Genomic DNA, 21,313 nt, shown 5'->3' on the forward strand with positions numbered 1-21,313 from the left:
AAACTCAATGATTTTCAATTAATGTATGGCTACCAAATAAAAGAGTTTTATGAAGGTAAAAATAAAAATATTTAGAGTGTAATATTTATGTATCATTAAAAATTTATATACAGTTAATATATTATTTAACACTCATTTGTAAATCTTTTTTTAAAGAATTAATGATGGTAAAATATGAATGATAGATAATATAATAATAATTTATAAAATTCATAATTATTAGTGAATACATATTTCTTCTACGAACATTTTGTTGATGTTTATATTAAAAGTGGAGACTCTTGAATACCAGAAAGCTATATGGCATACATTATTATTTTTAGAAAGTAGTTCAAACTTTGTAAATGTGAAATAGTGAAAAAAAATACTAAATAACTATGGAAATCTAATAAATAACTTTTATATTATAATTTATAGTAATGAAATCTTAAAAGATAATATTTTAAGGAAAAATTCTCAAATTCTTGACTATCACACGACATGTATTAGTATTTTCGGAAAGTAATTATTTTTTGTAAATTGTTAAATTGTAAAAATAATAATTTAATATGTATTCAAAATTTAATAAATTAATATTATATTCAAATCTCCATGTGTATGAACTAAAGTTAATAGCTATTAAAAATTTAGTCAAATGTCATTATTTTCAAATCTCTATGTATGTCATGGTTATAAATAAAAAAGAATATTGAAATGTAAAAAACAATTATTCAATTTTTAAATAATCAAACACATGTTAATTTAAAATAGTGTTGTATAATAATCATTATAGACGGTTGATTTTGTTAGAGTATTTACATTCCTAGTTTTACTAAGTTTAGAGCTAGAGACATTCCTAATCCTCATCAACACTCTCACCTATAAACTTTAATCCAAGATTGATTATTTACTACCCTTATGATACATTACCACTCTATGTTCCCAACATTTTTAAAACTTCGTAGAGTATCGGGTTTGAATGTATTTCCTATTTTCCTTTTCTTAATAAATTTTCCTAATGTTGTTGGCTAATTTTATTGCTTTCTTAACATCAACCATAAGGCTAGTGTTAAAAATATACTAGTAGAAAGTGCTGAAAAGCATAACGCATTTTTTATTTCCAATGCAATAAAGTTTTATTTTTCATAAAAGAATCCTTCTATATCCTTATCCTCAATTTAATGCTAATATATATACATCTTAGTTTACAAATCTCAAACCCAAAGACCGGAAACACATATCTTTACCTGAAAATATCTCACTCTATATATTACTGTTTGTAATTGGTTGAAAAATATATTTAAATTAAATTTTTTATAATGATATATTTTTTGACCAATCACAAATAATAATAAATGAAGTGATAAACTTTTTGGGACACAAGATATTCACCCTAATCACACACTTCATATTTTCAAAAATGTTCTCCATCCCGTAATTTTAGTTATTGTAGTGTTGTTTGCATGAAATCTATTCATTAGTAAATATTTTAACATTGTACCAATTTTTATAAATCATTTATGATAATATATATTTTTGTGCAAAAATTATATTATGTATACTCAATGCAAGTAAGAAAAGATTTACCTGAGATGTTAATTTCAACTTTTTATTGTGAATATCATTAGTTGTATATGTTTGAAAAACTCTAAATCATATCTGAATTATTCGATGCAACTTCTAGTACAACTTTGATGATACAGAAAAGTGAATACACTCATTCATTAAAGGTGAACATGATCCGACCTTACCCGTTCATCCAGCACGATCTGATCATGATCAGACTCGAATAAGGTTGAGTTTGATCGAGTCTAGGGTCGGGTTCGAGTTCAAAAAATAGATCCGGTCAAATTTAAGGTCTTGTAGGACCCAAACATAACCCGACCCATCCCAACCATGATTACTCACTCATCATATTTGTATTTGCTTATATTCAAATGTGTATAGAATAATGACACTTCTTGGTTGAAAATATCATTGATTTTCTAATTTTTCATCATATATATTTAATTAATAATATATACATACATATTATTTTATATGTCAAATTATATATTCATAATAATAAATAATATTGAGAAATCTTTATATAAAATGAGTGTGTATTATATTTAATCGGGTTTAAGGTCAAATTTAAAAGCTAATCAGACTAATATTTATGATTGAATTAGCTTTGTGTCTAATACTAAATTCGAGTTCAATAAAATGACTCAACTAATATGTCCACGACCATGCTCACCCTTATCATTCACAATGTCAGTGTTCTCATCTGCTGTTATACCATATGCCCATCATCAACCTTGAACAATCATATGAGGCCCAACTTCATATAAAGCCCAATCAATAAGAAGTTTTTAACCGCATCGCGGGATCCTCATATCCTATCCCTTGCTTAAACCTCTGTGCAATATCATGCAGCTGAAGCCGCAAACTCAAACGAACTAAGGTTTTAACATTCCCTTCTTCAATTCAAATCAATTCACAAATAACCAAACACAAATGGAAATAAACTTAGAGAAAATCGCTTTTGACATTGATTTTCATCCATCCGATAATCTTGTTGCTGCTGGATTAATTAACGGTGATCTTCACCTGTAAGTTGCTTAACCAATTTTTTCATATTATCAATTAATTTTTGTAGTTAATTATTTGTGCTAATAACTGTGATGAATTTCTTTCTCCTTCAGATATCGTTACAATGCTGATAGCGTGCCCGTTAGGTATTATGAATTCTGAAACTTTTGCTTCTACTATTTGTTTCTTGGATACTTCATTGTTCAATATTATATAATTTTTATGTTGTTTACAAGTTTCGGTGTTTCATCAGTGTTTGTAATTTTGTATTTTGAAGGCTGTTGGAAGTTCATGCTCATACTGAGTCCTGCAGAGCTGTTCGATTCATCAATGGTGGACGTGGTAATGCACTTTTTTCTTTTAATTTTTTGGGCCCTCTTTGTTTCTATTTTCTTAGTTTTTTTTTTGTTTTCAAATAAAAAACAGAAGCTTTGCTTAAAAGAGCTTTTACTTAAAGTACTTTGTTTTAATTATAGTCAAACATAAAATACCTTATGATTTACATAAAAGTTATACAACGTTTAAAATCACTTTCTGTTTAACCTTAAACAAACGGATTCTTATTTTGGCTACTTTTAGATGATTGTTAAGGAACATGGCAAGAGCTAGGTAGATAATTTATAGAATATGAGAAGTGAGCAATCTGAATTTGATCAAATGTGTATAAGTGTGTACAAGTATACATGAAGCCAATTATGTGGCTTTTATAGAACAATAGATCACAACCAACTTGTAACAAGCTTGCTTACATAACAAACTATTCTAACTTACTTATAACTAGAGTAACTAAACTCTGAACATGATAATAATGATTTCGTTAAAAATTACTTGGTTTTGATTTTTTTTATGATTGTGCTTTAGCGCTTTTGACGGGTTCTCCGGATTGCTCCATTATGGCTACGGATGTTGAGACTGGATCCACCATTGCCCGTTTTGATAATGCCCATGAGTGAGTGGATTTGCTGCAATTGCACATATCTCACAATTCTACTTTTACCCTACGTAGAATCATAATGGGTATGCTCACTGCTTCATAATTTGCATGTCATCCAGTGCTGCTGTCAATAGATTGATAAACTTGACCGAGTCAACTGTTGCCTCAGGAGATGATGAAGGTTGTATTAAGGTAACTTGTTTGATTTTTCACTATTAGTTAGAGTATGTAGCAATGTATCAGTTTTGCATCCACTTGTGTAAAGCTGACATGTCAATCTAACAACAGTTGGGGCAAACTCAGTGAGTTAGTTAGGCTTCTGCACCTTCTCTAGTGTTCCTTGTATCTATATCAGAAACTACTTGGGGTGCTAATCAGTTAATCACAACTACCGTTTCAGATTCTATATTCTCTCTCACCTTATTGTCTTTCTCTCTCTACTCTTAGATTTTACTGCGCTTTACATTTTCTCTCTACTCTTGAATTCTAAAAGGTTTTATGTCACATTCTTAGGATATTGAATATTATCTTGTTGACACTTGGTAATATTTAACATAGATATCAGGTTTTCCTATATGATATATATGGAATAATGAATGTGTATCTTTTGGATGTTGTTTATTTTAATACGGTGCCACCCATCCTTCTTATTCCATTCTTCATGTTATTTCTTTTATTTATTTATTCTAGCTGTTATTTATATCCCCGATATAGTAACTATTCTGTCTAATATAAGCTACTCATTGACTGTAGTTGTTCTGTATATGGATGTGATGTTGTCCTTTTATAGTTAAGGAAAAGATCGGTTTTCCTCAGTGCTTTAAATTTTGCTTCTCATCCTTGCAGGTATGGGATATCAGAGAACGTTCCTGTAGCAATACATTTGATGTCCATGAAGATTACATTTCAGACATTACTTTTGCATCTGATGCAATGAAAATTTTGGCAACAAGGTAGCAAACACTCTAACTTTTATCCTACTTGTGTCTAAGTTGTATTAATGAAGTTCTTTTCTAAACTTCTCTTGTGAAAAGGCATGCCATAATATGGATAGTCAATTTACATGTATAAAATCTTGTTGAAGGAGTCCCCTTCTGGATTCAATATTGCTTTTGAAAGAAACCATTTGTGCAAGATAATCACGTGTTGACAGTAACTGGTGTGAAATAACCTTGGAAATCCTTAGAGCAACCCCCCCCCCCCAAGTTATATTCATGTTGACTTGGCCAAAAAACTTCAGCTGTTGACAGTAACTGGTGTATAAATAACTGCTGTGCTGTATGTTCTCCAACTGTAGTAGTTGTCTATATATGTGTTACCCTGGCTTGGCTACTTGGTCTTATGACTTGTCTAAATTGTTTTTGAAATATTAGGTCAATCCCTTAGTCTCCATTGGTAGTATTTCAATAATAGTTTTCCCCCTTAACAATTCATTAATTAGTATTAGAATGCCTGGAGGCAGATCTTAATTGTTTTGCTTTTGGAATTTTTGAGCTAAAACATGACCTTGCCATGCTTTAAGTTTCATGCCTTTCCCTCATTTTCATATTCTACAGGCAGCAATTAAGTTCTGACAAATAATCGTTTTCACTTTAATATGGGTGTTCTTCCTTGTTTATATGTATGTTGTCTATATAGAAAACCAAAGTTTACTAAAGAGGAAAGCGTGACACTTTATGTAGATTATTGAAAAATGTTGTATCAATTACAGGGAACTTATATTTGCAATGATTTTATCTAATGCCTTTTTTTTATCTGTTTTTAATCCTGTAAACGCTATAGTATGTACCCTTAGTGAGCAGATAAACTCTCATGCATGTTCCCTGAACTATAAATTGTTTTTCCAGCTCTACTTTCTCTGACTTATTTCAATCTTTTTCCCCTTATAATTCTTTCATTCTTAAGTGGAGATGGGACTCTATCTGTTTGCAATCTCCGAAGAAATAAAGTAAGTTGTATATCAACATTTTCTGAATCTTTTGAAAAAATAAATGCTCTTTATTTCACCCTTCATTTGAACTCGACCACCTTTTTACCTTTTGTTGGCAGGTCCAAGCTCAATCTGAATTTTCTGAAGATGAATTATTGTCTGTCGTTATAATGAAGGTATCATATTGTTCCCGTTTGACCTTTTACCGGGTTTGGTACCCATCTCACCATTCTTACTAATGTGAGCTGAAAAGCTTATCTGGTGTTATAGTTTATATATGGTTTTAGTTGCATGATGTGATGATTCACACATGCTTCTAAAATATCATACTGCTGATGTTTACTTTTTTTGGGTGATCAGAATGGTAGGAAAGTTGTTTGTGGATCACAAACTGGAATTTTACTATTGTATTCATGGGGATGCTTCAAGGATTGCAGGTATTTGATGTAGAACATGTCACTATTACATGATGGAAATGATCCTCATTCTCTGTGTGGAGGAGCATTAATAGCTGTTGACTTTATCTAGTATTTCAGATTCTGCCTCTTATACTAATGGTCTTGCTTAATGGCTTCAATTTCCAGTGATCGATTCATTGATCTCTCACCTAATTCTATTGATACTATGTTGAAGGTGAGTGGATAACATAACATGATTATTTCAGTATCATTAGGCCGTTGTACCACCCCAAGGTCATGTGATGAAACTTTTGTATTTTTTTAATCTTAGCTTGATGAAGATAGGATTATTACTGGATCAGAGAATGGGCTTATCAAGTGAGTATCTTGCAGTATGAGAGTACGGGTCCTTTTGTTTGTAATTTAATCATGTGTCAAACTTCTATTATTTTAATCTCCATCCCATTTATATATATGTTACTTGTACAGTCTGGTTGGGATATTACCCAACAGAGTTATCCAGCCAATTGCAGAACACTCGGAATATCCTGTTGAGCGTCTTGGTAATATATTGTCTCCTCCTCTTTTATCAACATTCAATGTGGCTTTTGTGTCCTAGGGTGAAATTTATTGTTTTCAGCCTCAATTTCCTTACCTTTATTTTACACTTGCTATGTCTTTGTCAGTTTCTGTTTGGAGGTGATATTTGGGCTCAATTTATTCTTATTATTATTTCAGACTCATTATCATGTCTTGATGCACAAGCTTGCATTTTTGTATATTTCATGTTTTTTCTTATTATTGGCTGCAAGTTTGACCTATGGTTTTCCTTGGTCCTGTAGCATTCTCTCATGATAGAAAGTTCCTTGGCAGTATTGCACATGATCAATTGTTAAAGGTACTTGATCAGCTCTATTAAAATCTGGCTTATTTACACACATCATAATTAATGATAATGATCTAATAAGCTTGTCTGGAAATTTTATTGGGGCTGGGCAATTTGTTCTCATCCTCAAATTCAATAGCCTTCAGTTATCATTACATAAAGGTAGTGGATAGGATTTTGAGTAGAATTAAATAATTTACACAAACTGCTCATATTCGAAGGTAATATTTATTGACAGTGATGAAGCAATTGTGTAACACAAGGGCCGAAGCAATTGCTTAATGTAAAATGATATGCTGATTTTGCTTAGTCTAGACTAAGCTCACAAAAGAGTTTTTCCAACTTGAGGTGTTGGTGCTTATATTATAATGTCTGGTATATACCTTGTTAGCATCTTGCTAGGTTGGTGGTACAAGTTATAACTTACAACTTCCAAATAAACAGTAAGATGGGTTTGCATCAGAGAAGTTAAATCAGTTAATTTTCAGATGGTTCACACACTTCACAGACCTTTAAGGGAAAGTAGCCAGGCATATATTTAAAACATACTGGTTGGATGAATTTGGAACAATTTGGCTCCAAATGTTGCTTCTTATTAATCCCTCAAGGTGCTTAGTCCGTCATAATAAGGGAGGGTGGTTCACCATCACTGATACAAATGTGAAAACCATTTGTTGCATGTGTCTGAACTGCTAACAATTTTCCTTTTGAACAGCTATGGGACTTGGATAATATACTACCAGGTTCAGGAACCACTCAAAGAAATGAAGCTGGAGAGATTGACAGTGACGATGATGAGATGGATGTGGATGTTGATTCTAAGTCTAACAAAGGTATAGCTTATATAGCTGCAGATGTTATAGACTGCTTATGACTGAAGAAAGGGTATGCTATATAATCTTGTATTTCATTTTTTGTTGCTACCTTTTCAGGGAACAAGACAAAGCATGCAAGTAATGGACAAGCATCGGGTGGTTCAAGCAACTTCTTTGCAGATTTATAGGAGATAATAGGTGCAACTTCATTCAAATGGATAACCGATTAGAATACTTGCAAACAGGATTTCCTTTTCAGTATCATATTCGAGTCCCACCAAGTGCCCCTTCAGAAAATAGAGCCTTAGTCAGGACCGTATCCCCAAAACAGCATTTTTGTGTGCATCATTGTGAAAGATCAATATAAGTAGTTTTTCATACTTGTATTACAACAATTATGCAGTTGTCTCACTAAGTAAGGTTGACTAAGTTGATTATGAAGATCAATATATGAGTTTATTATATATGCATTGTCAGTATAATGTAAAAAATGGATGTGAGTATCACTTCAGAAATGGCACTATGCCCGACCCTGACTTTTCCTTTGCCCGATCTAAATTTGACACTTGAACACGACCTCAACTTCTACACTAAGATCACCCCGAGTGCCTCACCTTGACATTAGCCCATCTACCCAACTCAATGGATATATAATCTCCTTTTCAAAATTTTGAAGGATCCAAAATTCATTTTATCAGTCCTTTAAAATATCAAGATATTTTCTTTTTTGAAGTTTTAATTGAATCAAAGGTGTAGAGTTCAACTCCTGAGAATATAACAGCATTAGTGCATCTACTTAACAAACATTTAAGCAAATATCATAGCATCATCAGAATAACCAACACATTCAATAATCCCAACAATTGGTAATATATATATACGTCTACAATTGAGCTTCATTGTTTCTTGAGTTTGCAATTTCAACGAAATTAAGAATGCCAATGCCAATGTAAAGATTCTAGCAGGTACAGAGAAAGAGCTTTCTTCAATCTTTTATACAAATTAAACATTGCTCCTAATCAAGCATCTTCTGAACTTGGGGCACGCCACAGCTAGTCAATCACTCTTATCCTGTTGTGAACCAATCTCTTGGAGGTAATGTTCTGCATCCAAGGCTGCCATGCACCCTGGCACCAATAACGTGATTTTCATTATAATTCCGGGTGAAACACTTTTCAAGCATTGTGAGAATGTCATGTGCAATAGCTAACAATAACTAACAAAACCAGAGAATGTTCAGCGCAATTGTTTTTAACAACATGGTGTAATTTCCTTCCAATCCAAATGATTAACAGTATCACACATAACAAAACAGAACGGCAAATCCTATTTCTAACAATGTATCCTCTTTAGTTGAATGTATACATTTTCTCACTAATGTCACTCCCAAAACAGAACAAAATAGCTTGAAAATTTCCACATACAAAGATAAATAAGGATTTAGCATTTTGAATTTTGAACATGTATCATTGTTTATAAAAGCAGCAGTTCCATCATTGGTAAGTAAAAGGTCATTAGCAGAACAGGGAAATTAACAATAAATGCAAATTACCGGAGCCGGCTGCAGTAATAGCTTGCCTATACTTCTTATCCTGAACATCTCCAGCAGCAAAAACTCCTTCAATGCTAGTCTTCGTAGTCCCCGGCTTTGTCGCAACGTATCCATCGGAATCCAAATCCAACTGACCATCCAAGAACTTAGTTGCCGGTTCATGCCCAATTGCAAAGAACAATCCAGAAACCTTCAAATCAGACTCAACTCCAGTTTCCAAATTCTTCAATCTCAATCCCCCAAGAACCCTCTTGTTGTTTTCATCACCATATGCCTTAACCACAACCGAATTCCAAATCACTTTTATCTTCTTATTGTTCAAAGCCCTCGCCTGCATAATCTTCGAAGCCCTAAAAGAGTCTCTCCTGTGAATTATGTGAACTTCTGAACCATACTTTGTGAGGAATGTTGCTTCCTCCATAGCAGAATCGCCACCACCGATCACCGCCAGAGGCTTGTTCCGGAAGATCGGTGCGGCACCGTCGCACACAGCACACGCCGATATTCCGCGGTTCCAGAAACCGTCGGGGCCGTCGCCGGAGCCAACGAAGGGCAACCGTTTCGCAACGGCGCCAGTGGCGATGATGACTGAATCAGCTTCTACGGCTTTCGAATCAGTGAAAACCCTAAAAGGACGGTTTGAGAAATCGACCTTTGAAACGGTTTCAGTGTAGATCTCGGTGCCGAAGCGCTCCGATTGCTTGCGGCAGCGGTCCATGAGCTCGCCGCCGAGGATGCCGTCGGGGAAGCCAGGGAAGTTCTCGACGTCGGTGGTGGTGGTGAGCTGGCCGCCGGGGGCGATATCGTTGGCCATCCAGCCCTCGAAGAGGATGGGCTTGAGCTGGGCGCGAGCAGCGTACACGGCGGCGGTGTGGGCGGCGGGACCGCTTCCGATGATACAGAGTTTGGTTTTGAGGATCTGGAGGTCACCCATGGCGGCTGATGCGGCGGAAGAAGTGGTGGAATGACGTCGAAGACTGGAGGCGAAGTTGCGCGCTTTAATGAAAAGACTATTCAAATTGAGGTGAGGGCAAAATATCATTTGTTTATTCTTTTGTATTGGTTCTTCGTTTTATTTTATTTTTCCAAATTTAGATATTATAATTACTTATTGTATTATTTCGTGTCTTTTATGGTTGGTGGAAATTCCGAATTTTTCTTGTACACAAAGTTAAGAATAATAATAATTAAGACCATAGTCCCATTCCATTCCTTATACTTACTTCAAGAAAAGGAAAATTGTCTTTTACTTTCGATTTGTGCCAATTGAGATCTTACATGTAGGTTTATTCTTTAATGTATTCAAATTCGGATTAGTATTAGTATTCGTACTATTTATGGAAGTGGGTATGAAAGTAGAATTTGAAATTTTAATTATGGTATTTTGGAATATATTTCAAATCAATATCATATTACCAAACTCTAATTATGTTAAAGGATTATTTAAGTTTTAGTTTCTAAAAATAGAAATGTATTCCCTTTGAAATTAATATTCATACTTTTTTATAGTTGAAGTGTTTATATTATCCCCAATTTTAGTAAATATTTTTTGCCAATTAAATTGCTAATGTGGTAGATAATGTTTATGTTGGCACCATGGACCCCCAAGAACATATACTTGTTTGGTTTTCCCTAATCATGAATGATTGATTTTCACACGAATTCAATAAACCTATTAGCCTTGGATTCTATGCTGTCACCATGGACCTCAAGAACATCTAATACATATTGATAAAAAATTCTGATTGTAAAAAAATTGAATAATTACAACACTTGTCCAACTTATATAAGTATGATGAATTACATGTGATATATAACCCATATAAGAAACTCTTATAACTAAACTACAATTGATTCACCTTCAACTATAAGAACATTATGTCAGAAAAAAAATAAGAATAATACATGATAGATTAGTAGAGCCAACGTGTAAGCCAATTTAGCCACAACCTCTCTGTTCAAATCAGCCTTAGGTGAAGCCCACCCACAAATCCATATATTATTTAGCTGAAAAGTTAAGCATCACTGGATTCCTAATCACCATCAATACTGATATGGGAATAGAGTTTTATCACTTAAAAAGGGTTATGAATGGAACTAATGTCTACTAAATTAAGAATTTTTTACATAATTAATATATATAATGATAGATGATACTATGATTGTATAGAAAAAATGCATAGATATTAGACTCATTGTAAATAAAGTTCGGGATATGATTGTCTCCTCTTTCGATTGTCAACAATAATCCTTTCATTAGACCAGCTTTAGGTTTAGATTAGTCAAAAACAGATTGCTGAGTTAGGTGGTAAAACCAGCTTTTGAATCTACATTCACACCAACTTGCCATCAAAGTGAAAAAATCTAAACCCCCTTATAATAATATTCAAACTTTGTATATAGAAAGAACAATATGTTACAAGTCATGACATTTTCAGACCTGTTTACAAAATCATTACCAATGCAAAACTTTAGATGAAATATACACAGAAAGAGGAATAACTATATATCCTGAAGCATTCCTAAATTTTTTAAAACAAAGCACACAAATATTCCATACAATTTTAAGAGTAGACCAAGGAAGGATCAAGAAGATAAGCTAATACCTGCATATTAATTTTCTCTCTACCCAATAAAAAACCAAAAGAATTCATATGTCTCTATCTTGAATATGACCAACAGGGTCTTCAATTTGGTCCATAGAAGAAATAGATGTTCTCTTTATGAACTCCAAGCAATCTGCAATAGCTTCTGCATAGAAAGAATTGTTCCTTCCATAAGATGTTACTCTAAAATCAGCATTACCCTTTATCCTTTCCTTACTCACTAAACTACTTCTGCTGCTGTTGCTGTTTTTTCTTCTAAGGCCACTTTTTCTTCTTAACACTTTCTTCAGCACTTGAAAAGCCTTACCATATGACACTTTCCACTTATCAAATAGCCTAAGGAAGAAGGAGAACCTCTTGTGTAGGTGCATAACATAAAACCTTCTAAGATTCAACCTAAACCCTCTGCATTTTCCATGGCATGATGATCCCTTCCCACTGCTAACTCTGTTGTAACTCATATGACTCATGTTTTGGCCTTTTTGAGCAACAACTTATGTTATATACAAATATAAGGTTGGAGGGTTACTTTTTGAATGCTTTTGTAATGAAGGGTGTGAAGGAAAATGAGGAAGAAGCTTGGAAATTGTGGATTTTGATTATTTTGGAACTTTGGACAGTTTGGTGCAGCAAAGAGAAATGTGACCTGGATTGAACATTTGGAACCTTATGTTATATTTAAATATAGATAGAAGGGACTATAAAGTATAAACATGAAAATGTTTACATCATTGATTGGTATGGTAGGGTCCATAAGTGGGATAAAGGAAACAATAAAAAGAGAAAAATGACATCAATTCATTTTCAAAGTAGGTAACTAAAGCAGCACAGGATTTCAGGAATTTAGTAGCCAAACCTGCATTATTTTTTAAGCTTTTGTTAGTCTAACAAAGTTTGACTTTTATAATTGGCTTTTATGTGGGAGTGTGGCTACTTTTTTTTCTTAATAAGAATATGAGACCTCTGCCTATGTGTTCCATCAAAATTATAATTGATTGTTCCTTATGTTTCATGAAATTGACTACTTTTGGGTAACAGTGGGTGACAAGAAATGAAAATGATGTTATTATAATTGTATAAGAAATAAGTTGATGAAACATGTAATGAATGAACTTGTATAATCATAGAGGGCTTGTAAATGAAGAAAGTCATACGAACATTGACCATCAACTCCTCATGATAGTGTCAAAATAACATTCGTGTATATTGATATAAAGAAGAACATAGCTTTGCCATGTATTAACGGTTATCCATTACCCTCCAAATATTTAATTCCAAAATAACGTGCAAATATTCAAAAGGGTGCCGACTTTTGAATAGCTTATTATTGGTAACTTAGAATGATTAATTAAAAGTGATAACAAATATTATCCAAGACTCTGGCAGAAGCTTCAAAATGTTTTCTAATAATGGTAGGAAAGTCCATATGTCTTTGTTTAAATTGAAAGCTTATAATAAAACTTTATGATGGTGGTGTTTTGACATTTTCTAATTCAAGAACTTGAACATTCGTCGTAAAGATGAAAAGAAAATTGCAAAACTCAACAAAAATATATATTAGAAGGCAATCTTGTCATTTAAATGATGCTTTTCAAGCCCTAATACATTATGAAACAAGAAACTAGCAACAAATAAGAGTTTAAATTGATTTATTGTCAAATTTTATATTTAAGGAAAGTGAACTTACGAGTACATTAGATTGGAATAAAATGCAAATTGACCGTTCCAAGTACATTAGATAAAGATTCCCAACACATTTTCTTGCATCTTTTCTAGTAGTAGGGGTTCCTTTTGTTAGAAAAGCAAATAAACTCTACGAAAACAAAAGGCAAATATACAAAAAACTTCAAGAAATGTTAGTCTAAAGTCACAGCATGCCACGTTATTTATAGAGGCTTGGTGCTCCCCTTCAGCCTTCATTTGGAAGGGTAGAAATAGAAGAAAAAGAGAGTGAGAGGAGAGAAGTTGAGGAGAAATATTTTCTTTCTCTCATTTGTTTTAGGAGAGAGTTTGAGGGAGGAGAGAAAAAAAGAAGAGGGTCCCACAAAATCTCTTTCTCCTCCCAAGTGAAGAGAAAATGAGAGGAGAAGAGAAGAGAAGAGAGACTCCGATTTATTGTCTCAAACTGTGTCTCAAACCATGTCCTGCACCAATAATATTGAAACAAAAAATAAAAAATAATGAACATTTATTTTTTTTAATTGACATAAAATATTTTTATTGATGTTCGGCATGATTTGAAACATAATTCGGGACAACAAATCTTTATCCAGTGAAGAGTGAGGGAGAAAAATCAATTCTTTCTCTTCTTTTTTTATACAACCAAACAACACTAGAATCCATTCTATTTCTCATCTATTTCTCTCTTTTCACTCTCTTTCTCGCATATTTCTTTCTTCTTATTTTCTTCCCACAACCAAACGAAGCATAAGAGTGGTATAACACAATTTGGTCCTATTAATTTTTCTATATAAGAAAAGAGAATAAAGTATCTATTGGTGAAATAAGTTATGTCAATCCGCCAGCAAAAATATAACATGCATCTTATTTATCTTCTACAAAAATATTTCTAAAACTAAACAAAATAATATACATGTCATAATTTTACTGGCAGGAAGAAATAATTTATCCCAGATATCCTTTTGAAAAGCATGTTATTTGATTAGTGTGGTAGAAAATGCAGAAGATTCATGCAATAGAGGTGTAACATATAAAAGATCAACAGTTCAATGTAATCTCATTATCCAAGTTCCCAATAATAATGACATGGTCTTCAGAGCTAATAGAATCCCAGCTAGCTCATTATCCAAGTTGCACCAAGATTTTAATGTGAATATCCATAATATAACTATGTACCACAACAGTAAGAAATCGGAGAGTCTAAATTGGCATAAATAATTCCTCTAAATGGTTTATGGGTCAATAATTGACCTATGAATTTATGGCACAAAGGGAGGTCTGGCATGAAAGCATCTGCAACCACTATTCTGCTTGCTCGAACGGGGCGCGAACAAACAGCTGTCCATGCAGCGTCACGACAGCAGATGTCTGATGAGGATCAATTCTTGAGGGCAAGCTGACAACCTGGATTCATTGAAATACATTAAACCATAGCCATAAATGGAAACATAAATCGAAGGTTCAAAATATAGCAGTTCTTGAAAACATGATAAAGGCAGTTACATCCTTCTAACTGTTCAAGAAAAAAAAACCTACCTTTTTGAAAGGTGTCACACCCCAGGGATTATCAGGATTCTCAGGCTCACCACTTATGACCAAGCGTCCCGCTGGGTCTGATTGAACATGCACCTAGTTATAGAAAGTATCCATGGTTATCCTCAATTTAATTGCAGTGTTGCAAACTGTGTTTTTAAATTCAAATCTTGTTGCAGCAAAAGCTAATAAACATGAATAAAAGGCCATACAACAAACAATAAAATAAATGCTAAAAGGGAAATATAAAATCTGAAAATTAAAGCACTGTGTTGAAGAAGTTAATACTGACCCCCATATGCCAAAATCAGATCTTCTAATAAATGTATAGTCGAATGAAATATATCTTTAAAAAGTGAAATTAATGATATATATCTAATTCAGGATAGCGCAACCATTTTCCTAGGGTTCTACTGCATGTGCTGGCATCTAGCTGAAATGTTATAGAACATTTGAAAACAAGAAGCCAAGGAAATTGATGTTTTTTATAAATTTAAGATTATTCTATGTTGAAAAAAGGGCCTATATTACACATCATCAAGGAACTCCAATTAAAACCAGATAGTCAGTTTTGTTTTCTTTTTTCTTGTTTTTTGTATTTGGCTCAAGGTTTGAAGGGGAGTCTTCCATAATATTCTAGAAACAAGTAATCTGAGTCCCTTGTATTTACTGAGTTTCTCACTTACTCTTACATGAATGTTGCAAGCCTCTCTGCATTGCAACTCCCTCCAAAAGGAAGGATTAAAATAGCAATAAAAATAAGACTAGTTTTCATCACAACACAGATCAGTAAACGTAGAAGAAAGACATAAGCAGACTGTATAGTACCTCTTCACGCAGAAGGCCAGGAACTAAAGCATATACCTCAAAACAATCTTTCTGCACAGAGAAGTTTTCATTGCAATGAGTAAATTAAACATAAGTGATATTATATTTTAATACAAGATAAGGAACTTACAGTTTTTTGAACATTGATTTTTACCCAATCAGCAGGGGGTCCAACATCAACCACAGCAGTGTCCAATCTAGCAGCCAAACACAAGCATGCAAGTCAGCAAATGAACTTTAGAGTCAAAGTAAACACGTCTAGTAAGGTATGGTTGGTAACACTTTCAGTTAACTAGCCAAATAGATAAGTAAGCAAGCACAGCACACAAATAAAAGACAGAAAATGAAGTAACCGTATCTTAACTGTGGCTTAGATGGTTTACTTCTAGCTGCTTTGACTGCATTATCCATGTAAGATGGTTTCTTACGCTTAAGTAAATCTGAGCCAATAAGGAAAGAAATCCAATACTGTGAATCATTGAATGCCTACCATACAGTTAAAAATGATAGTAATAGGATGAAGGGACCATACTGATGCTTTTAAGCTGCTTTTCACGCTTTTGCATAGATGCATAATTCCTATCCTGAGAAAACAAAAGTATTAAACAATGTGTAAAAACACAGACAATGAAACAGAAATGAGAACATGAATCACTAGTTTAAAATTTGACTAGACCTTAATAATAGGGTCACTAACTTCTCCGTTGCCTAGGAGACGTTGTGAGTGCCAACCTTGCATAGCCCGTGCTGCAGCGTCTCTTCGTGCTCTACCTGATGCTGAAGCCTGGTTTCACAAATTAATAATTGTAAGGTGCAAATAAGTATAGTGATCGCAGCAATAATGATAGAGAGACATAGTTCAATTCTCATTGCAAAGCCTACCACAACTAAGGAAGGAAATTTATTGTATTGCAAGACAAAGTATGAATTCAAAACAGTTTCAGATATTGTTCAAGCAACTTCCATATGATATTTAACCCGGTTAATGATGCACTATGCACTGAAGGTTAAACCCACATGTAGTTACTACTCTCCTATGGGTTGGGGAGGGGGAAATTGTAGACATACCGATGAAACAATTTTCTTGGTGGAAACACAATTTCATTATGGCCTTTACAAATTATAAATTGTGGGGAATGATATGCAAAGTAATGATGCTACTTAATATAAAAACAATCTTCTAGAAAATATTAGAAGTGATATATGCCAGCAGCTAAAACTATTAGAGATAAAACATATCAGGAGTGGTTGGAACTGATAAATAAGTCACAAATTGTCTTTTTACTGAGGAGAAATAACTGTCAATCTAAATGAGTTGCAAAAGGTTATAGCCTGGATATATCAATTGATGAAATTATTTATGGTGATGCCAAATGAATTCCAATAGTTCCTTATCACAATTCAGGGAATTTGATGAAAATAGTGTGGTCAGAAGTCTATTCAAGTCAGCAAAGCAGAAAAACCATATTATCCTAGGAAGCACAGATATGGATTTAACATTTAAGACATTGATAAGGTACAAATGTACTGATACATAAAAATCAATAAAATAATTGAAAGATATATAGATGAAAGGTATCTAAAAAGCATTGAAGTATTCAATAATTGATATTTGATACGAAAGAATTCACAAAATAATTGAATGATATATGATGAAAAGTATATAGAAAGTATATAAATATCTGAGACAGCACATCAGATACAAATATGACAACCATTTTGAAGTGTCAGTGTTACGTAGATACTACCTGATTTTCAATGTTCACAGGCTCTGGGTGAGAAGCAGCAGCAATGGGCATATCCAGCTCGCCACCGTTTATTTTATGCCTTTCATAATCAAGAAGTGCCTGGAGTAGAATACAAGAAAGTAGGCACAGCAATATACTGAAGGGTTAAAAAGACAGGACAATAGGGTGGATGATTCTAAAGGCAGAATATCTGGCATAGTTTTCTTATATTTTGCAAATACAAACACTAATGGAATAAGCCTATACTATTACATGACCCTGTAAATTTTACGGGTTTGATTTATTTTCGTTGATTTGTGTCACCGTGAATTTTACTGATAATAATATATTTACTTTGGATAGAATTTGAAGTTCAAACTATAAATGTTTCCACCCAAGAGGGGGGGAACACAGAATGTAGCTAATGTATTGAATATCACCACTAACTATAAATGTAATACATGGAAAATTTAGTACATATCTCCAGTACATAAAAGCTATGAAATTTTCTCCAATGAAATTATTTCTAAATGCTTATTACCAACCAAAAAAAGTATGGTGACGCAAAAATTGCCCAAGCAATTTGGGTAAATGCAAATTAAGAGTTTATATCCATGTCCAAACAAAAGGCTTACTTATTAGCTTTAAAAGGAACATCAAGCAAGCCAGATATAAACTATATTAGTAATTTGTAAAACCAATTCTCTAAAAAACCAAAAGCTAAGGTGTAATTTATTAATCTAGAATCACCTTCTCATAGAATCCTCGAAAAGTCCATGAAACTGTGGTGCATGTCCTGCACAAGTTGAAAACATTAAGAGGTACTAAATCTGAGCGAAATAGTTAAGAAATATTGGAAGACCACAAGTAGCCCATATCTTATTAATGAAAACAGCTGGTTTAAATATATGATGAACATGGAAATCAATCAACCAGTCATAACTCCTTAAAAGCATTTTCAAATACAGACAGTCATTGCATGGTGGCATTAATATTAGCATGGTTGCATTAATATTAGCATGATAGACAGAACGAACATCACAGTTTCGACATCCAAAAAAACTAAAGAGACACAAAACACAAAATGCAAAGTGCCCATACGAGGAGAGTTTCAATTTTGAAGCCATGAATAAGATCGAGACTTGGTCCTTACTTTGGAGGTTTGAAGGACTCTCCCACTTGCCGCCATAACTTACATGAGGTTACCTGTTAAAAAATATAAGCAGATTAGGCGTATGGCCTGGCAACAATCAAACCAACATATCTGAAATAAACAAACTTATAGCTTGGAGTGTAAATGTTGGTTTATCTCAAGAAAAAAAACCCTAAAACCCAACTGATCTAAAGTAAAAGTAAAAGAAACCTTACTAGTTTATTAAGAATTAAAGCAAATTTAATGAAGAAACCATTTTATAGACGAAGTAGCACTCTAGCAGCCAAAGTATTTGATAACAGTGTTTCACACATGCTAATGTGGAAACCAACACATGCCAAATTTCTTACCAAACTTCAAATATCTCTTTATTCTCTTCCGCTATCTATGCATGTGTAGGCATGCATTTGTTCACTTTATTTTACTTACATAGTCTAAAATGGATTTTACCAATGAAGACATCTCACTGTCCACAAAAGTGACAAAACAATCACATGCAAAGCAAAGCAGATGGAGTGTATAACCCAGCTTCACAGTAATGATTAATTGAAAATACTATAGAGTACTATACTCTATTACATTTACTCATTTATCCAAAATCAGTTAGATAAATTAGTATACACGCTTTCGCATAAAAAATTAAAGAGAATACCTTATCATAGCCACCCAATCTAATCACAGATCTCCATAACCTAATATAATATTTCACCAATTAAGCATTAGGTCAAGGTAACAATTTCTCAGATATGTGTATTTATGTCATATCTTAAAACAGAAAAGCATAACTGAACAGGTATAACTCACTTAAGGCAATTGAGTCCTTCTCCATAAAATTTGGGAGGTTTGAATTCCATGCTCCTTTCCCTGAAGAAATTTTCAAGCTCCTTCATAAAAGCTGATTGTTCCTCATCTGTTCCAGATTCGTTACCATCATAACAATGGTCTGCGTTCAAGAAAGATATCTGCTTTGAGTTTGAGTTCCCATTAACTGCAAGTTCAACAGCTAGCTTTTCATTATTCTTATTTGCAACTTGTAATTCATTCTTGATCTCAGATTTTGTATCAGCGGGAACAGTTTGCAGTGGAGTAGGCTCATTATGACTTGAGAGTATGATGTCCATGTTATCACAAGGCTTACTATCAACCACTTCACGAGCTTCAGGCATCACCTCCGCCGCAGTTTCAGCAGCATCAACATTATTTTGACAACTGTTATCATCATTCTTGATGTCCGTATTACTCTGAGGAAATTTATCAGCATTCGTCTTCGCGTTAGAAGTTTCTTCACCCTCAATTTTGTTTGAAATCTGAGCATCAAGCTCAACTGGGGCCGAGTGAAGAGTATTTTGAGCATCTTGTTGTGGAATGCTCCCTAAAACACCCCCTGGCTCCACACGATTCTCCTCAGCAGGTACCTCTACCTTCCCTGGTTTCACACTATTATCCTCAGTGGGTAGCTCTTCCTTCCCTGCATTCAAACTTTTATCCTCAACAACAAGCTCTGCAAGTACTGGCTGCTCGATGTCGTCCTCGGCAGATGCCTTCACATTCCCTGGATTCACACTTTTATCATCAATAGGTGGCTGTGCCTTCACTGGCTTCTGACTATTAACCTCAACAGGTGGCTCTGCCTTCCCTGGCTTCACATTTTCATCCTCCGCAATCAGATCTGCCTTCTCGGGCTTCACAATTTCATCCTCCGAAGGAGGGTCTGCCTTTCCAGTTTCCACGCGAGTTAATGCATCCTTAGATGAAGGTGCTTCAGGTTCAACTTGAACCTCTGCATCAACCAACTGGTGGCTTTCTTCCATGGTCATAGGCATGCCCTGGCCACCTTCCTCGTTTACTTTTGAATCACTCATTTCGAAATTTTAATTATGCATAACAACACATCAACCTCCTCCTACACCAACACATTAAAGGAATATAAGAGAAAGAGAATAAACAAAAAAACAAAATTTCATCTCAACCACCCATGTTTTTTCTCGACAAAATAAACAAAAGAATAAAATGAATGCTAAGAAGAAAGAAAAAAATTACGTTTTTCCAAAGAACAAAACCCTAGCCTGTATGGCCTATAACTGAAGCAACCATGGCTAATAAAACAACAACAACAACAACAACAACAACAACAAAAACACCCAGAACTATTCGCTAGTAAAAATTCACAAAGATCAAAACTTTACTTGTCGTGTGTTCGTTGCAGACACTAAAATTCAAAATAATAATTAAATTATTTTAAAAAGTAGCATGATTAGAATAAGCAACGGAATGTAGCACTACCTGTATGTATTGGAATTGAAGGGCAGTGTGAGCAAAAACTAGGCCGAAAATTGAATTTGATAAACCCTAATTGTTTGTCCCCTTTTCTTATGTCTGTGGTTTTGAGGAGAAATTTTGACACAAAGCAATGTGTTGGTTGAAACATGAAGCGGCAGATTTTGTTGTGTGGTTAGTTGCACGCGCCACGCGCCGCTCTAAGCTGGAGCACATAACTGACGTGGGTTAAGCACAAATACGACACCGTTACATCATTTACAATAAAAGTCATTAAGTGAAATCAGAGATCAGAAGTGATGGGCTTGGGCCTGGACTTGGGTTTGCAGGAAGTGAAAAGCTTGTAATCTATTTTGTTTGAATAAAAATGTATATTAATGAGTCATTATCAGTATAAATATTTTTGCACATTTAGTACATCATTTATTATTCATTTTTTAT

At 33.9% G+C, this 21,313-nt stretch overlaps 3 protein-coding genes across 10 annotated transcripts; 1 reads left to right on the forward strand and 2 right to left on the reverse strand.

The window, feature by feature from the left end:
• LOC109330541 (WD repeat-containing protein 55-like) lies at nucleotides 2,332–7,892 on the forward strand. Of its 2 annotated transcripts, XM_019564762.1 has the most exons (15): nucleotides 2,338–2,573; nucleotides 2,667–2,699; nucleotides 2,831–2,895; nucleotides 3,415–3,502; nucleotides 3,607–3,679; nucleotides 4,334–4,440; nucleotides 5,393–5,435; nucleotides 5,537–5,593; nucleotides 5,778–5,854; nucleotides 6,002–6,050; nucleotides 6,147–6,193; nucleotides 6,305–6,378; nucleotides 6,658–6,713; nucleotides 7,417–7,534; nucleotides 7,634–7,892. In XM_019564762.1, exons 1-15 carry the CDS (start codon nucleotides 2,479–2,481, stop codon nucleotides 7,702–7,704), a joined length of 1,053 nt encoding a protein of 350 aa, XP_019420307.1. In that variant the 5' UTR covers nucleotides 2,338–2,478; the 3' UTR covers nucleotides 7,705–7,892. The 2 variants fall into 2 exon arrangements, with proteins under 2 accessions (XP_019420308.1, XP_019420307.1); XM_019564763.1 differs by lacking the exon at nucleotides 7,634–7,892 and having other exon boundaries at nucleotides 2,332–2,573; nucleotides 6,305–6,391; nucleotides 6,451–6,713; nucleotides 7,417–7,524.
• Nucleotides 8,298–10,151, reverse strand: LOC109331823 (thioredoxin reductase NTRB-like). The gene is made up of 2 exons (XM_019566561.1): nucleotides 9,069–10,151; nucleotides 8,298–8,643 (listed from the first exon to the last, which is right to left on the reverse strand). The coding sequence occupies exons 1-2, from the start codon at nucleotides 10,108–10,110 to the stop codon at nucleotides 8,573–8,575; spliced, it is 1,113 nt and encodes a 370-aa protein (XP_019422106.1). The 5' UTR covers nucleotides 10,111–10,151; the 3' UTR covers nucleotides 8,298–8,572.
• On the reverse strand, nucleotides 14,365–21,138 carry LOC109331615 (AT-rich interactive domain-containing protein 5-like). 7 transcript variants are annotated; one of them, XM_019566235.1, is made up of 15 exons: nucleotides 20,879–21,135; nucleotides 20,209–20,498; nucleotides 19,400–20,082; nucleotides 19,248–19,287; nucleotides 18,596–18,648; nucleotides 18,193–18,238; nucleotides 17,463–17,562; nucleotides 16,717–16,721; nucleotides 16,392–16,499; nucleotides 16,248–16,299; nucleotides 16,080–16,155; nucleotides 15,846–15,912; nucleotides 15,716–15,766; nucleotides 14,891–14,983; nucleotides 14,365–14,758 (listed from the first exon to the last, which is right to left on the reverse strand). In XM_019566235.1, exons 2-15 carry the CDS (start codon nucleotides 20,455–20,457, stop codon nucleotides 14,657–14,659), a joined length of 1,725 nt encoding a protein of 574 aa, XP_019421780.1. In that variant the 5' UTR covers nucleotides 20,458–20,498; nucleotides 20,879–21,135; the 3' UTR covers nucleotides 14,365–14,656. The 7 variants fall into 7 exon arrangements, with proteins under 7 accessions (XP_019421780.1, XP_019421779.1, XP_019421778.1 ...); XM_019566234.1 differs by having other exon boundaries at nucleotides 19,400–19,868; nucleotides 19,950–20,498; XM_019566233.1 differs by having other exon boundaries at nucleotides 16,413–16,499; nucleotides 19,400–20,498; nucleotides 20,879–21,138.

The sequence above is a fragment of the Lupinus angustifolius genome, chromosome LG17 (genome assembly GCF_001865875.1).
Source record: "Lupinus angustifolius cultivar Tanjil chromosome LG17, LupAngTanjil_v1.0, whole genome shotgun sequence".
NCBI lineage: Eukaryota > Viridiplantae > Streptophyta > Magnoliopsida > Fabales > Fabaceae > Lupinus > Lupinus angustifolius.

Coding starts and splice junctions, on each gene's coding strand:
- LOC109330541 (XM_019564762.1), top strand. CDS start 2,479: ATGGAAATAAACTTAGAGAAAATCGCTTTTGACATTGATTTTCATCCA. Junction 5,855..6,001: donor GGATGCTTCAAGGATTGCAG/GTATTTGATGTA, acceptor TTCAATTTCCAG/TGATCGATTCATTGATCTCT. Junction 7,535..7,633: donor TGATTCTAAGTCTAACAAAG/GTATAGCTTATA, acceptor CTACCTTTTCAG/GGAACAAGACAAAGCATGCA.
- LOC109331823 (XM_019566561.1), bottom strand. CDS start 10,110: ATGATATTTTGCCCTCACCTCAATTTGAATAGTCTTTTCATTAAAGCG. Junction 8,644..9,068: donor TATTACTGCAGCCGGCTCCG/GTAATTTGCATT, acceptor TATTGGTGCCAG/GGTGCATGGCAGCCTTGGAT.
- LOC109331615 (XM_019566229.1), bottom strand. CDS start 20,457: ATGAGTGATTCAAAAGTAAACGAGGAAGGTGGCCAGGGCATGCCTATG. Junction 16,156..16,247: donor AAAGCAGCTTAAAAGCATCA/GTATGGTCCCTT, acceptor TTATTGGCTCAG/ATTTACTTAAGCGTAAGAAA. Junction 14,984..15,715: donor CTGGCCTTCTGCGTGAAGAG/GTACTATACAGT, acceptor TTCTATAACTAG/GTGCATGTTCAATCAGACCC.